The following is an 18,655-nucleotide window of genomic DNA, read 5'->3' as shown; positions in this document are numbered from 1 at the left end:
GATTGGCTATGAGGCTATACAGGGGCGGGACTTCGTCTAGGTTGAGGAATACAAGTCTAGAGGTTGCAGTACAAAGATAGAGCCACGAGAGGGCGGACGTTGCACATGTTTTCGTATCCAATTATAATTACAATAGGGTCTTCGCCGACCTCTGATCTCAGACCCTAATTGGATGCCTTTTCATAATTTGTCCTCTTAATGGGATTTTAATCAATGCCCAACACTGGTTTATATATACACACACACACACACCACACACACACACACACACACACACACACACACACACACACACACACACACACACACACACACACACACACACACACACACACACACACACACACAGACACACAGAGACAATACAAAAAGAGTATGAAATGAATTGTAGGTTAAATAAAAACTTTAAAAAATAAATGTTATGACATTGTGCCAGGGGATATACAAAATAAGTTATACAGGTCAATATATTATGTTTTTTATCTATAGTTTTAAAAATATATCCTATTTCTAAACCACTCCATAAATGACCAGATTTTTTCTTCTCAAACTCACTGTCCTTGACTTTCCCCCAGGCTGGCCGTTTACATAACAGAACAGCGGAAACATATTTTTCCCTCCTGTTTTAACAGGACGGTCTTCCTGCACAATGCCTGGTCCATTGAGACGGACCTTGCTTTACTGTGCAGAAGAACTTGACTGTTCTGACCTCCCCAGAGGACTGTAGGCAGTTGAATACCAATTATTATTGAAAGGCATGTACAGCAATTACACAGTCTGCAATATTTGTTCATTGATCTTAAGCTCTGTAACACACTGGTTCACTTCAAAATATGCCCTCTGAGATGTTACACTGTTGAACATCTTTTTTAGTAAGTGAATGTCAAATAAAATGTTCAGCCAGTCTTCAATATGTTGATGTACAAAGGCAAAAACAACTAGATGTTAACTGAACTTTTATAGGTTTTGCAAAAAAAATCGAATAGTTTGAAAAACGGTCTGAAATAGAACAGAGAGAAACACAAAGACAGAGAGATGACTTTGAAGCTGACTTCAATGGGCCCTCTCTTATCTTCAATTCTGCAATTATATGTCAAATTCAAACTCCACAAAAGGAAACTGAAGCAATAACAGAAGACGAGCTCCAGCAGATTGCTACATGGAATTGATAAGAAAGAGAAGACAGTTGCAGAGTATTATATGTACACTGGCACTGACCCAGAACCTGTCAGCACGTCTAAAACATTAAAACACAATGACAGAGCCGCAGACCGTGAGGAACCAGGAAAACACAAGTCTGAGCTGTGGCAAGGTCAACTGGAAGTAAGGAAACAAATAGGTAATAGCTTTATATAGGAACGTATGTCCATGACAATTTCCCAGAGTATAATCTGACATCTGTATTATACTTGTTATATCCAACAAAAAGGTTCAAAACATCAATTTACAAAGTTACAAAACAGAGGCAAGCATAACATCCTCATATTTCAAAGGTTGGAACGTGGTATGTCTTTCTTGATAAATGAATGAAGTCAAGGCAGTTTGTTTGCAAAGCTAAAAGCAATTCATTAACCTGACAGGGCTTTGCGGGGCAATGGTCTCATTCACTACTGTGCAAAAGAACACATGAAAATAAAAACATGCTACCAGCTCTTTGGTAACGGAAGAGAAGAAACTAGCAGACCTCCACCAAGGCCGTTTCCATCAGTGAAACATGATGTCTGTGGGATTCTGATATCCTGGTTCTTGGAGCTTCACCCAGGCTCTTCTCTTGAGGAAAATCAGGCTAGATGCTTTTCCATATCCAAAAACAATCAGACACTCAAACCAATGAGGCATTTCAAAAACAAGTTTAACCCATAGTTGATCTTTTCATTCTGTAATAGCCTCTACTCTTTTGGGAGGACTTGGATTGAGAGAATGCAACAAACGCACTGCAACGTCCCAACACATTTCCCTTAACCCTCCTGTTATCCTTGGGGTCAATTGGACCCCATTAAATGTTTAACCTATCTAAAAAATGTTTTCACATTATTTGTTTTGCTTAGCATTTCATGACTTTTCCTAATTTAGTGAGGACGAATGGGTAAACATATATGAACATGAAGATCTTTTTGAAATGTCCTGTACGCACTTTGTATGCATCGGTGTTCCTTCGGGTCGATTCGACCCCAGGCTGTTTTAGTAATATAAAACATAAAAATGTCAATATTTTGCACATATTTGTGTTGATTGTGTCGGGTGATATTGAGGTGACGATTACATGCACATGTATCATTGTAAAAAAAGAACTACCCTCTGCTTTAGTTATTGGTCCTTTAACAACATCAACAATATCTAACTTTAACATTTGATTTCAGTCCGTGAGATTTTATGGTGATTTATATATTTTTTGTTGGTCACATAATAGGAATTATGGATGTATAAAGGGGTCTTGAATGGTTATGTAGGTAAGATACCTAAAGAACCAGAGACAGACATGTTGGTTCAAATGTGGAATATGATCATTGTCTTGAGTTTTTACATTACATTACATTTAGCTGACGCTTTTATCCAAAGCGACTTACAATAAGTACATTCGACCAGGAAGACACAACCTTGAAGAAAACAGAATCATATAAGTACATCAGGTGCTACTCAACTGGCTATAGATAAGCCAGTCCTTTATTAGTATATAAGTGCTCTGTTAGCAGTTCTTTGTTAGTAGTTCTATCGCTCGAAGTGGAGTCGAAAGAGAGGAGTTCTCAGTCTGGAAGGTGTGCAGGCTTTCTGCCGTCCTGATGTCAACGGGGAGTTTTAAACTACTGGGATGAAATTGACCCCAGAGGATAAAGGGTGTAAAGTAAATCTGAGGATAACAGGAGGGATAAAGAAACGTGCCGCATTTTCAAAAGCGATGTAAATATAAAAACACAAATTTGCCAAAACATATACAAATGAAGAAGCGTCATCATCAACTGGATGCTTCTGCGTTAACTGAAAGTGCTTCAGGAACGCAAGCAAACTTCATTTGCATGTCTTTTGCCACATTTGTGTTTTTATATTTGTGTTGTTTTAGCCCGTTTCTCGTAATGGAAATGTTTTGCGCAGTGTAACACATTCACAGCTGTCAGCCACCTCGTCTAAGAAAGTAATTACACATTGTGTGTTTAAAGTAAGGGATGGCAAAACATCTGAAAATGTCCAAATGCACACTTAATATAATAAATCAGACACCTTGCTAGTTTTTGTGCAGTTATCTTTATTGAAAAATTAAACACACTTTCTGTATAAATAGCATGTCATTGTACAACACTTGAAATGTGCAGGAAGCAGGGGAAAGGAGGATGTAGTGACGGGAGGACAATAGACAATAGAGGAGCTGAAGAGCAATGGCAGACGGGGGGGGGGAGAAATGAACACAGACAAAATGAGCTTGTGCAGCTAATAAAGCAGTGTAACAAAGAAACGTTATCAACGGACTCAACAGGTGGAGCTTTATGAGTCTGACCTTTGCTACTAGGAAGCAGTAGTAGAGGGGGGGGGGGGGGGGGGGTGTCACACCTTCCTACAGCCTGACCAACACCCGGATGGCCCTCTGATCTCAGGTCAGAGAAGGAGGGGTCTCCATCCACACATGTCTACAGGACGGGCCATTATGGAGGAATAAAGCTTCTGTGACGACGAGGAGGGGTTCATCTGAAGATTAAATATGCTTTTAAAACGTCTGAATAGATAAATTATGGTTAATATGATAACATGTTTTTTCTTTCTCTGAGACTTTTCTCTACTTTTCACCTGAGCGGGAAGGGGGCGCAGAGTGGCTCGAGGGAACTTTGGCATTAACGGACACTGAGATGAACCTGCAGCCACTCTTATGCAGCTGGAATGGTTTATCTTGGTTCAAGTTATTAAATTAAGTGATCATTTAACTGTTTCTTGTCAACTTTTCGTATACCAGAAACCGTTTTATTTTTGAAGATGTATAATGTCCCGAGCACTGAGAAAACTGTTTGGAAAATAAATCAGAATTTTCTTAAATCAAGACTTTATTTAGGGAATCTCCTTGAGTGGCTGCGTACGTTTTCATAACATTTTGGATGTTTGACATTTTCTGTTAAATTATAAGGTTATAGTTTATATACTGCAAATACATATATTTAAAAAAACAACTAACAATGAAGAACCCTTCTGATATCTTCCTCCTTTTGTGTCAGAGCTCCTTTATTTAAAAATATATATTCATGTTATAATATATATGTTGTATTTACATCTTCATTAACCGATGGGCCGCAGACAGAGTTGAGAAGTCAGACGGGTTCTATTGTTAGTTTTGGTATTTTCTGACTTTGTCCTTTCAGTGTAAAAAGGCTCCGCTTTCATTCTTTTGGAATAGGTGCCAAAAACTGATTTCACACTTTTAAGCGTTTTATTTCTCTCAGAAGGCGGAGAATAACCTTAGTGGAATATATTACCCTCCACACCCTAGTAGCGAATATTTGCAGATATAGTATGGCATTGTCACTAAACAAATATTACAATGTTCAAAAGATATTTCAGAAAACATAAGCCTTCATCTCTGTGGCTGCGATTCCTTCCAGATCAGATTGTTCAGTGGAGTTATTCCACACACACACACACACACACACACACACACACACACACACACACACACACACACACACACACACACACACACACACACACACACACACACACACACACACACACACACACACACACACACACACACACACACACACACACACACACACACACACACACACACTGCATTTTAAGTTTGTTTGCGGCGAGTATACATTTCTTCCAGATATTGATCGGCGCTCAGACGCTAACTGTATGAATAAATAAGAGCTGCTCCATGCGGCCCTCAGTAACTACACTGATGCTGATTAATACAATAACTAATGATCAAGCCTGGTGTTTTATGTATGGCCAACATGAGCTACTAACATGTGAGCAACAGGACAAGAGCCTCTTTAAAAGCCTTAGCTTAAAAGCGTTAGTTTGATGATGTCATTGTTGTGTCACCCAGTGGACTGATCCCATCTGGATTGACTTCTTCCTGTCACTACTTTCATGTGGACTGTCTTTTTACTCCTCGCTCTGTGATGCAGGATATTTAAACATTCCTGAATATCTGTCTGGTTTTGTCGGCAGCCACGTTAAAATATACATCTTTTCCTGTTTGTCTTCAAATATAAGCATCCCGATCCTGTGCCAAAACACATCTGCACTCTGTCTGAAAAAGACTCAAAACAAAGTTTAAAAGATGCTCAGGCAGTGTTGAATTGGACACAACCCACTAACTACATTTGCATAATTTTACATATTTTAAGATGAGGAATTCCATGTCTGCGCTTATTACACGTGAGAGATGCAGGGAGACATTTTGTTGTGTTAACATATGGTACTAACTGTTCGGCAACTCTACTAGGTTGTGTAGTATTAGCCAATTGTTTTGGTTTAACAGCACACATAGTATACTGTATGCATAAAGGCGTATTTGGGCTGTCTTCGTAATTCATACAACTTCCACCACCATTTTACCCACTGTAGTAAAGTTTGAAGTTAGCTTGCAATGGACGCTCCGACTGTGTCTGTCGTAGTGTTTTGTTTCACCACAGAGTGTGGATTAGTAAGCTGGAGAGTGGCCTCTACCACGGAACCCTTGAGCAAGGCACCAAACTCTCATCTGACCAAACAGCTCTTTATTATAAGTCCTGTTGGTGGCAGTGGCGTTTTCTCCTGGAGGCCAAGGGAAGCCAGGCTTCCCCTGTTTTTTCGGATTGTAGTTATAATTTAAATAAATAAATAAAAACACTTTGTTTTGTTTAGATAATTCTCCTTTGCTGTGTGTTTCTGCCGGCCCGTCTCTCCCCCATTCTCATTGAGTATTTTACAAAGAGTGAAACAAACAGCGCCCTATAGATGTTATGGTGAAACAGTAGATTGCACTCACTGTTGCGAGAGGAGGCCAGCCGAATCTGGCTTCCCTTGGTAACAAAAATCGAGGGATTGACCAATCAGATGAGGCTCACATGATGCCCCTGCCAACCTGTGATTGGTCAGGGCCATGCCAAGGGAAGCCAGAGGCGGCTGGCTTCCCTTGCCTCACAATCCAATCAAATCGCATCAACTTAGAGTTGCAGTGACGCGTCCTAAAACCCGGAAGTAAGCTGCGCTCGGTTTCCCTCGACAAAAAAGCAATGGGATTTCTCCATAGGATTTTGGAAAATAGTTCGAAATAAGGTCAGTGGAAAACGAACCTGTTAGATAAATGCAAGTTTTGTTCAGTCGGATAATATCCACATGTCTACCCTACTTTTATAATTTTCGAATCATAAATCTAATCGATAGAAGATAGATAGAGTCACTGCATCACTCTCACCGCCGTTAGAAAGTAGCAAGCAACTGAAGCAAGTGCAATTATGGAGGGTCGAGATTTGGAGTATTTCATCAAAAATAATTGTACTAAACTTCTGCGACAGCAGCAACAACAAATAAAATCTGATGACAGGCTAATGCCCAAACTGGAGCTGTGTACAGCGAGGAAAAAAGGAGCGAATCGGACGTAAAACGTTAAAGGTCTCCTGATTTAGTTTGTGAATGAATGCTTATTAGAGTTTGGGCTGGAGAGTGCGTGCGGACCTGTCGGTTAGATAACAGGCGTGTGTAAGTCCTGCATCTGTATGATACAAATGTGTGTAAAATGATACCGGGTGCTGTAATCACTCATCTGGTTACGTTATTACATTGGCTTCCCCTAATTTTTTCCCCACACCACGCTACTGCATGTGTAGATCTAGAGTTTGTTGGTTGTTAGTACAACAATACATTTTCCCTCTGCGATCGATAAAGTATTACTAAAGTTTTTCTGATTGAATCCTTGTGCTTCCCCTCCTTCTTACTCTCGTCCTACTATCTTTTTCATTTTGAATGTGACACCAAACAACAGGCTGGTAAAAAAAGCAGCTGGAGACCAAATCAGAGTCACAGACATTCATCAGCTTCTCGGGCCGAAGTCCATCCATGCACTAAAATATCCCACTTGTAAATTGAGTAATCGATTAATGTCTGGTCTGAAAGACTTTAAAAAACAAATACAACGGGCTCATAATTGGGCAAGGATGTGAGTATGACCTTTCAAAACACAACCTTTTGTTGTATTCATTAAAGGTTGACATTCTGAAGCAGGATGGTGGACACAGAGCATGTGTTTCTCAGAGTTGTCAGCAGAATGATTGATAGTGATTCCTCACAGAGCTGCCCAGACTCCTGCATCACTTCCTCCTGCGTCTCACAGCAGCTCCCTGGAGGACATTTACATTAGTCTTTATTTGCAGTCTCCTTGTTTTGAGCATATGTATCTTTTCATCCATTAACTCCAGACGTACACACACGTGCACTAGGGCTGTGCAATTTAATCGATCTTGCGATATATATCGATATTTAGTTTTCCGAGAAAGTATCGATATTTCAGCCGCGGGTATCGATACATTAAGTCTGATAACTGTGTTCGTTATACTCGCGTCCAGGAGAGAAGCTTTAAAAAGGAGACTAATTGAGTCTCTGAGAATGTTCAAATGTATACTTTAATTAATAAAAAGCGCGGTAATGTTACAAGCAGAAGATGAGCGAAGGGAAGAGAGCGAGCTCCACCTCTCCAGCTGTTAAATATCCTCTGCTGAATCCTCCCTGGGGGCCGGTTGGCGCTGCTGGGGATCGGCCCTCCACGTCTCCAATGTTCGTTGTTACGCATTACAGAGGATTCAGACATTGCACATTAAATATATAACTAAACACGCCTTTTCTCGTCCTTATCTCTTTCATGACTTTTCATTTAATACATTTTAAACGCTGTAATCAATACTCCAAAAATACCTCACGGCTGGTATCATTTCCGGTAGTTCCGAATGTTGTCTCATGCTACCCACGTCTGTAAACAAACGTATTCAAATAAACTGTACCTTCATTTAATATTCAGCAATAATAATATCTCGACGTCTATAGTTGTGGTGTTGAAATCAGTAGGTTTCGGTGCGCAACACTCCGTGTCATATCGCTACTAAATTCACCTCTATAGGAAATTGTATATTAGCCACATGCTAAATGCTAACCGGAGATGAAGGATTTTCAGAATAAAAGCTCAACAACTGGTTGTGCACAACAACTTCTGGTTTTTCAGTATAAAACAGCATTTAAACTGACGGTATGTTTATGGTACTTTATGCCATCAAAACATTGATTTTAATTTCTAACAAGTCCCATTCAAATCCCCCGTGTTCCGCCACCTGCTGCACCTTTTCATTCTCCATTGTCCATTGTGATACTGCACTTTACAGCTACAGTTTGCACTGTTTCAATAAATGAAACTAATTTTCTCACCACATCTTCTGATTCATTTTGTCCAGCATTTGCAAGCTGGAGACTCTCTGTCAGAGCCATATATTGTATAATTGATGCTTTCAGTTTTCAGTTGAATTAATTCAATCCAAGTCAATGGAACACTCACAAGATGTCACCAAAATCCCACTGTCCCTTTAAAATCTTTCAGAAAATGATATAAGTGTATCGAATTATATCGAATCGTATCGAATCGTATCGTTGGCTGAATATCGTGATATATATCGTATCGTTGGCTGAATATCGTGTATCGTATCGTATCGTCAGATTAGTGTATCGCCACAGCCCTAACGTGCACTGCCAGAACACTTCAGATGAATTATTCTAATGACTTCATACTCATACCTGCGCACAGGGAGGATGCTTCCTGTACATCCTCTCCACGCTCGCACTCTTCCTAAGAGGAAGGGAAATCATCACAACAACAATCACGTCTCCCATGTTACCTTTGCCGCTCTCCCTCTCGGTCTCTCACTCCACCCGATTGCTTATCTCCTAATTGCTTTTCTATGAGCGAATGAAATGTGTGTCGAAGATTCAAATTTCTCGAATCTTAGGCAGTGTCGCCGTCCTCTAAATGTCTCATCACTCCCCTCTTGGGTTTAATTGCTTCACTGAGCATGGCTGCAGCCCCCCCCCCCCCCCACAGGGCGTATATAATTAAAACTATGAAATAAAAAAAGAAACATTAGCAATTGTAAGAGTAGCAGGAGCAACGCTGAGCAGTCTGAGGAAACACATTTGGGATTTTATTCACTCTCAAAACAGGACTGGCAAAATGTGAAAGTAAATATTTGATGCAGCATTTTGGGAAAAATGAATACTAAGCTTTTCAAAGTGGCTGCGTGGAGAAACAGACTCTGAACGACATTGTGTTTTAGTGTGTACTAGGACACATGGCTACAGTTCAGGTGTTAGAAATGTGTTGTTTGCCAATAAAGTAAAAAAAATGAAGCCTTGATCGTTTATCTCGCTTTCACAGAATTGAAAATTCAGCTGACTAAGAGTCGACAAAGGAGTGAAAAATACATATAAACATGGACGTGGAAAGAAACAGGAACTGTGGTGCCCTTCCCTCATACATGTATGTTTATGTTAAAGCATGTAACGTGTATTTCTGTTAGCTTGACATATCATTCTTCTTATTGTGAAAGAGTGCTTGAACGCAGACAGACAGGTAGGTAGCATCACTATAAAATATGTAGAATCACCAGGATGGCCGGCATCATCATCATCTTTAAATATATCACTATATGCTGATGATGCAACGGAGGTTACGGGTTTTATAATTCATATAGGAGTATCTTTATGTGTACAGTATATATAGGCATCTGTATCTACATTTGTTCATTTTTACATTTACAAATCCAGGCTTGTAAGTCGAGCGTGGATCAGTTTTAGATGTGCGGTTGTCTCTCGGGTAGAAGCGAAAAAATCAATAATAATAATAATAATAATAATAAACCGACCAAAGGAGGAGGAAGAGCTACAAGGAGTTCCGTAAATCCACAAGGAGAAAAATAAAAGGTTTCACTACTTTCCATTGAGTGCATGAGGTCTCACAGTCGGAGGTAACACGTTGAGGAGAACCCTGAACAAAGTCCACGGTCATGAAACATCATATATCCAGACTGAAGGGCTCAGAGATCAGTCGGTTCCTTTGTGTTTGTTTAAAAGAGTTGTGCCATTTAAAACAATAGACACTTCCTTCCTGTCATGTTGCCGTCTCCTCCTCCACTCGGCTATAGCGCCACGTTAAAATCGGTCACCAGGAAGTCCACGTAGTCCCTCTCTTTGGTCTTGAAGGCCTCTGCGATGAGGCGTGCGGCGTCCCTGTGCTCGCGGCCCCTCATGGTCGCCCCGTTCACCTCCAGGATCACCTGACCCACCTTCAGCTGCCCGCAGTTATGAGCTGAACCCCCCCTCTGAGAAAGAAAAGAGAGAGAGACAATGTGGGTTTGAACAAAACAATGTTGGAAGAACTGATAATAAAGCCAAATATATTAACCTCATGTGAGAATGACTTGTTTGAACAGATTTGGTAACATTTGTGGGGAAGTGAGTTTGTCTTAACAGCATATTTAGTCTCTGGGTACATCGGGCTACTGTTACTTCTATACATTTGAGGACAAAGCGTGTTTGTCCTATGTGCCTAAAGACTAAAAGTAGTATGATACAAATTCCACTCCTAAGCAGTTTTAAAAATATTTTTCATTAAATATATTTAATTTCCAAATGTTTTGAAAATCCAGGCTTTTTCATGGCGGGACAGCGAGGCATATAGGACAGGGTTGCCAACTTGGGGTACCTGGCTGGAGGGAGATTTTGATATCATGGGTTTAATTACACATATGCGCACTAAATGACTGCTTTCGTGTCAGCAGCGGGACCTTAGCATATATATAGGATATATATACAATATATACAAATACACAATATTGGACACGGACTATAAAGGGCACAAAGTTTCATTCACTAATGAAAGTCAAACACATGTTTGTTTCCACTGTTTTATTGTGTACCTGTCGCGATAAGCAATTAGTTGACTTATCGTACGATAAATAAAAATGAACTCGATAAATTGCCATTTACATGAGGATGTGACTAGCAGTTTGAAAGGATGTACTTGAATTATTATTATATGTTATCATTATGTCAGTGGTCTAAAAATGGTCATACAACGGTGCCGACAATATTATCGTTTATCGCAATAATTTCCGGGAAAATGTATCCAACAAAATTAATTATCGTGAGAGGCCTATAGCCTACATGAAACACACACAAACAAACAAATCTACAGACTTACTCCAAACTGCCAAATATATTAATTAACACACTCTCACTCTCATATACTCTTTGACTCTATTTTGGCCTAGTAGAACACTAAGCAGCAGACTTTTACTTTTTATCATTTCTACTGGATCTTAGATCTGCGCATGCGCAATACGGGTCGGCAGTTGCGAGAGAGTATTTTTGTTGGGTAATCTATGGTAGGGCTAACCCATACAGTGGTGGGGTGAAGTCAGTATTTGCAATGTAATTACATACACGCTCCCCTTGACAGCGAAACGCCACGCGTGAGGTTTAGATTATTTCCCTGGCTCAATCCAAATTGAACTGTATGAAATAAAAAGGCACATTTGTCTTGTAGTAAATAAAAAGGGCGACCTGGAGCCAATCCTGCAATTTACCCACAGGTGAAAGAGTTGACATGCTGAAAACCCAACCCCTGCAGGGGGGTCTGGGGGGATTCTCCCCCAGGAGATTTTTTGAAATACTAACATAAAATACACATTCTGGTCCTCTCTCGAGAAGAAAAATAAATACATCTATTACTACACGACATATTTAAAAAAATGAATGCCATTTTAGTTTGTTGTTACTTTGCTCTGAAAGCTGAACCTGCTGCTCCTCACTGAAGAGGGAAGAGGCTGTGAATTACTTTACTTTGTGGATAAGGGTGGATAGCCCCCATTGTTCTGTGTGTCAACATGAACGACAGCCCACACACCTATCAATCATCAAACCGTGGGGTCTTATTTCATTACGTGTTGATTTCTATCAACACGTAATGTTGTATCGATGTATGTACTACAGCAAAAGTATTCTCCGTCGGGACTTCCTGCAACAACACCACGCCGTTATCTTGATTCTGATTGGCCAGAAGACATTATCAAAGATGTTCTATTGAGAAGACGATCACTTCGTGACAAAAGTTTTCAAACCCGTTTCTAGTCTTCGGTATTCTTGTTTTGGCGTGAGAATAGTTTGGGCAGCGTGAGAGCGTGAGATTGAGAGTGAAAGCGTGTGTCACACGCCAGATGCGTGAGAGTTGGCAACCCTGAATATAGGACCCAAGTGCAGTAACCCGTTGGTAGAAATCAAACTCCTTTTTTTGTGGAATAGGCCAAGGAAACAAAGGATAGGAAGGCAAAACTACCGTACTTTCCGGACTATAAAGCGCACCTGCATATAAGCCGCAGCAGCTAAATTGTCCGTCTGTCTTGCTCTCGTTCTGTCTCTCGGTTCCACTTTGACTTTGGCGCGCTACCTGTCTCACTCTTTTCCGGCCTCCAGCTTTTCCTGCTGGAGCCCGCCGCTTAAAGGTGGCGGGCGCGGACCGGTCATAGAGCCCATAGCGTTAAAGGTGGTTAATTTTACCTGTAAAATCCATAGGTTTAGGAGGTTCCCTAGTGGCCGTTAGCTGTACAAAAAAAATGGGGGAAAAAGTCGCGGCTTATAGTCCGAAAAGTACGGTAGTTCAGAACCAAACATCCATCCAACAACGTCAAGACTCTCACAAGGGCTGACGGGAAACCCAGAACATAAATGCCCACAAGACCAATCACTGAACACACAGGGACAAAATGAGACAGGGAAAACTAATACGGATCATATGCTGATTCATGTTTAAAAATATAACTAATATTTTATGTTTAAATCCCATTACGATGATTATTATTATTATTTTAATGTTCCACCTTTAAAAACATGAAATTGTGTGCGTGGTAATAATAACACATTTTTTTCTACTTTCTTTTTTGTCTATGTAGGAGCCAAAACGTTGATTTATTATTTTGATTATTTAATCATTTAATGTATGTAATGGAGTATAATTGATTGGTGTGATTTGATCGGGATCCGAAGCCACGGCTGGGCGGAGCGGCTGATTGGTGCTGCGATTGCCTCAGCTGGTTAAAAGAGTCCTGCTGATTATACTCTGGGTTCTAGTTTGGTTGTGAAGCCACACGGTTTTTTGACTGCTGGACTGCAGAGAAGAGAAGATTTGTTTATTTAAACGACGAAAACTGTTTCAACATCGTCTGGTAAGATACCTTCATTTGTGTGTTTAAAGAAGAGAACGAACAGTGAAGAAATGGAAACGATAACATGGAAATAAATGTACCAAAAACAAACAATATATCTCTGAGTGATGTGTGAGCGCGTCGGCCAGGCGCTAAAACCAAAGAACAGAAAAGAGCTTAAGAAAGGTGGAAAGAAGGCTCTTTTATTCTATATTCCCATTTCTGTTTATTCCAGTCCTACGTCATTACCATAGTCGGTTGTACTGCCCTTGGTACAAATACAAATAATAACTCACTTTACTTTGGAGCCAACAGCATTTGTTATATACCAGCGGGAGTCTGGGGACATTTTATTAAGCAAAGCGGTAAGCGGTTGTTTGTACATCAGTTAGTGATTGATTGTTATCATCATTAATGTAATCATCAAGCACACATAACTCCCATCAAAAAACTACAGCCCACCTGTTTCTGGCTCAGGCCTCACAAGACGTTTTTAAAAGTCTGAGATCCTTACTTTTGTTCTATTACACCCAAGAAAACTAGGCCCTCTCAGTATCTACATACACACGCACATGCACGCGCACACACGCACATGCACGCGCACACACACACACACACACACACACACACACACACACACACACACACACACACACACACACACACACACACACACACACACACACACACACACACACACACACACACACACACACACACACACACACACACACACACACACACACACACACACACACACACACACACTTCAAACTAAATGAAATGTTTCCTCCTGACCGGCAGCACTCTCCTTTTGAAGTTACACCCCCACATTTCCTTCAAATCAAGAGAGACATTGTTATTGACAACCAAAGACATGCACAGAACAATTCACAAAGACTCAGTTATTATTATTTCTTGAGGAAGTCTCAGCTCTTCGGCCGTGATATCTGAAGACTCTTAAAAGAACAGCATATCAACACAAAGCAATTTCAGTACAGTCTGCTTTTCTGTGTGAAGTGAATCTAAAGCCTCTCTCTGCTCCGGAGAACTCACTCAAGTGGATCCTCAACTATCGCAAACCTGGATAAAGAGTGATATGTGTTCAACCCATCTGCTTCTTCTATACGGTCAAATCCACAGAGGACAGATATGGCTGACGGAGCAATGGCCGCTGTTCTTTCCCACTCATCGGACTGGTCTCTGCCCCTCCCCCTCTCATCACGGACGAGCTAACGGCATTAGCCAGATGGATACCTGGAGTGTAGTTTAATGTGCTTTTCAGGAAACGTGGCTGCACCTGGACATTTCTGAGGACGACGTTTCCATTGATGTCTGTGATTGCATGATTCTCATTGGCTAGGACTTTTATGCACATTTTGACTTCTGCTTCTTATGTTTAAATATTTATTTGACCCTAAAATAGAGTCAAGCAACCTAATCTCCCCCGGCGATAACTAAGGTATTCTGACTCTGATTCTGAAAAGTAAATCAGCAGCCTGTGTATTTATATTCACAGTGAAAATGGCTAAATCAGTTATTTGTTCATCACACATTCAATTTGGACCTCCCTGCGGTTCATGATTCACATCCTGTACCAGCATTACAGTCGGTGGCAATGCAAGAACAAGCGGGTTAAGTTAAGGCAAAATGTAATGCCATTTCTTTAGTCATTTCGAGCTTTGAGACAGATTTGGATGAGCAGATTCCACCGACTTCCCAAACACAAGAGCAACTAAAGAAGCCACCTTATTTTCAAGAGGAAAAGAGGACGTGGGCAGCTTGTTCCTCGGCCTTACTTAAAGCCTGCTGTCCTGTAGCTGACAAACACGCTGCACAAGCCTAGCAAGAGACAGCAGACGGATGAAGTTAGCTACTAACTGTTAAAGAAAGTAAAATATTTAGCAGCTAAAAGGCCTGATGTTTCACTAACATGCAAGCCACATCACCTTTTATTAAATATAATGTCAGAGTGGTGTTCTCCGTCTGCCTGTTTTGGAGTTCTCCTGCCATCAAGTAGACATGAAAGGGCACTAATGCTGCTTTAATGGAAACACAGAATCTCAGGTTCAACATTCGTGTGATCTTAAAAGCACTAAGTAAGAAACATGGATTCCTTCCCGTCAGGTCCAGGTTCTTCTCCTCCTGACTGTGAATGCTGACCTCATTACGTAACGACGCTTTAGTGACTGCAATACTACTGTTGGGTTTGAGCAGCCAAGTTGACCGGCGATGATATTGCAAGGAGGAAGACGTTGATGTACTGTATCGCTCAGAATCCACAGATCCATCATGCAGTTGAGCCACTCCTTCTCAATCTGTAAGACGTGATTGGTTAATGGCGACGCACATTGCAACTACGCCTGCTTCCAGTGCTGGTTTATAAAGCACTGAATGGTTTAGGCCCAAAATACATGTCTGACCTCCTGCTAAATGATGAACCATCCAGATCTCTCAGGTCTTCAGGGACGGGTCAGCTTTCTGTCCCCAGAGTCAGAACTAAACATGGAGAAGCAGCGTTCAGTTATTATGCTCCAAACATCTGGAACAAGCTCCCAGAAACCTGCAGGTCCGCTGCAACTCTGACTACTTTTAAATCCAGGCTGAAGACTTTTCTTTTTGTCGCTGCTTTTAATTGAAACTGAGCCGTTGTGTTCATCAGTAAAGTGGAACTTCTGTGTGAACTATTCATATCTTAAACTGCACTGTAACTTTTTATTCATGTATTTTTTCTTTTAATGTTTCTTTTATTATCTTTTACTGTTTTTAAATGCCTTTGTCTGAATGTCTTTCATTGTTGTAAAGCACCTTGATTTGCCTTGTGTTGAAAGGTGCTATATAAATAAACTTGCCTCGCCTTGAATGTAAACAACTACAATTACTCAAGTATTGTACTCAAGTATAATTGTGAGATACTTTAACTGAAGTCATTACATCCTCAAGTGCCTCACGGTTTTAAAACCACCAGATACACAGTTACTCAAAGCTATGCCTTCTGGGCAAGAAGTTAGAAAGAATATATAATTGAACCCGAGTAAACTCACATACAAGTTGCTTTGCATTGGAACCTTATGGGCTTGTAATGATTGTTCCAGGTATTAGTCAAACCCTCAGGTGTTCTGATAACAGATGGGGATGCGTCAAAAGGCTATGGACACCTCAAAGGGAATTACCCCTATTATCTTCGTTTATGCTTAGATTGTAGCATCTTATTTTCTATAAATGTATTTGTCCAAATGAAAAAGAAAGTAGAACTTCTAATAACGCAGAATGACCAACGACTGTAATCAAACTAATAACATGTATTAAGAAAGCGAGATGGGTGACCCAACAAAAGAAGAGGTTTGCATGGAGTTGAACCCCTGACCTTAACTTTGTTTCAGTTGGCAGTGTAATGGCTGCATCGCACACTCTCTTATTTACTGAGCCTGCAACAATTACCCCGAGTCGTCGTGGTGATAACGGGCTGTCGCTTCAGGAGCGATAATGGGACTGATAACGAGCGGCCGGCCGGCAGCAGCTGCTCACTCATCTGCACTCCATCCTCAGCGGCCGTGATTGAGGCGACTTGAGGCGAGAACCCCCGATGCCCCGGAGAGAAAGAGAAGCAGAAGCTAGAAGTCTGCAGTGCCACGACTCCTCTGTGACCTTGATGTGCTCTGTCCCTGGGACAGCACGCCCGTCGGGAAGCCAATGAATCCTTCTGATGCTCGGGTCTGATTGAGGGGCGTATTGCGATAGTGTGCCTTGCTCAAGGGTCTAATAACGTTGAGTTAGCTTTCCCCAGGTGGCAGAGCAACGTTTTGACGCATCACTTTTCCATCTTGGAAAGTTAACGTGGAAAAAAGTATTCCTTTGTCCGTGTGGTGGGACCTTGAGGCTACTTTGTTATGAATGTCTCCGAAGGACTGCAGCCATACGGTGATATTGCTGAGGGAAGCAGCGGCGGTGTCATGTGGCTCCTGGCTCTGTCTCGCTTCTGATTGATAGGGTTATTACCTCTATAAACCAAAGTTTGGATAAATATATGCAATTGTAAAAATGGGAAGCTGTAATAAGAGAGCAGTCAACATTTTAAACCTGATTACATTTCCAATCTACTTGTTAAAATGAGCTCATTTAATGAATTGTAACCTGATTCCGGGCAGCTTCATTGGACCTCCTCACGCCCACCCATCGCACCCATTTCCTCCGCTATTATTCATCGCAATCAGCTGCCTTTTTATTTTCATTAGACTCTCGGCTCGAGTATCTGAGGTTTAGAGGAGTCGGTAATGGGTTGAGCCATTTGAGTGGCTTCGTCTCTTGAGAGGTTGGGTCATTGTTAACACTGCGATGAAGTGAGGCTTCATGACTAGAATTCCTACAAATGTGCAGACATCTGAAGTGCTGGCATTCTTGAGAAGTGCTTTTCTACCTTCAATAGTTTATTATTTTCTGGGTTAAAAAGGATGTTTTTATCTGGAAAATAGGAACTGTCTGCCAGTTATCACTTTCATAGCGATACATGGGTACAATGGTGGAACAAATCGATTCAATCTAAAACTGCTTGTATATTACTATTATTCAACAACCGTTTTCATCTAATCTATACGTTTATGTTATTCCTCTTAGCATAGAGCCGGTGCTTCGTAATCTGAACAGAGCTAAGAAACAGATAAAAGAAACAATAATGAAGCAAAGACCCATCTCTGATAGGAAATACAAATAGATGTGTTCCTCCTTTTGGGAGACAAAAATGAAACCAAAAAATCTAGGATGGGCAACCCGTGCACAGAAGCGCTACAGCGTCCCGAACACCTTCAGTAGGAGAAACTGCTGCACTTGAAACAATTATGAACATATATAAAATCACATATGTGCCAAAACACATGCAAATGAAGACTTGACTACATGTACGCAACATTTACTAAAAGCGCTGCGTAAACAAAATGCTGGAAATATGATTGAAGTGTTTCGGGGCTTTGTAATGCGTCAATTAAAAAAGCAAGACAACCCTAAATCCCATCTTCCAGCTTTTGTATCTCCCATTAAAACACATCTGTTTACCTGGTCCCCATGCGTCACCTCCCCCCACCCACACACCAATCAAATGCCCAAATATTGCATCCATCAACAACACCACCAGACCTCCTCTTCCTCATTTGCACAAAGCCTCCTCCTCTCCTTATTAACACTTCTTTTGAATCCTTCCCTCACACTCGCCGCCCTCTTTTCTCAGTGCACCCTTTGATTTGGAATGTGCTCATTTACAATCCTTTTATCCCTCCCTTGGCAATCAGCTGCCCTTCTGTATTCCAATCACCACCTCGGTGCAGAGGAGGGAGGCTGGGATGAGACGCGGCTTTGAACGGGGTTCGCACTGCAGTCTGTGGCTGCTCGCTGCACTGATGTTCAAATTGAAACTCCCTGCTTCCTGAGCTAATGCAGGGCTTTGTTGACGT

General features: G+C 41.1%; 1 protein-coding gene across 3 annotated transcripts in view; it reads right to left on the bottom strand.

The window, feature by feature from the left end:
* Positions 1-9,129: 9,129 nt before the first annotated feature.
* whrna (whirlin a) overlaps positions 9,130-18,655 on the bottom strand; it is a 201,616-nt gene continuing 192,090 nt past the window's right edge. For all 3 annotated transcript variants that reach the window (XM_034095925.2, XM_034095927.2, XM_034095926.2), the window contains one exon: positions 9,130-10,331. In XM_034095925.2, coding sequence (XP_033951816.1) covers positions 10,149-10,331 — 183 coding nt within the window. In that variant the 3' untranslated portion in view covers positions 9,130-10,148. The remainder of the gene's footprint in view (positions 10,332-18,655) is intronic.

Source organism: Pseudochaenichthys georgianus, chromosome 12, assembly GCF_902827115.2.
Source record: "Pseudochaenichthys georgianus chromosome 12, fPseGeo1.2, whole genome shotgun sequence".
Classification (NCBI taxonomy): domain Eukaryota; kingdom Metazoa; phylum Chordata; class Actinopteri; order Perciformes; family Channichthyidae; genus Pseudochaenichthys; species Pseudochaenichthys georgianus.
This window is presented reverse-complemented; position numbering and strand designations above follow the sequence as displayed.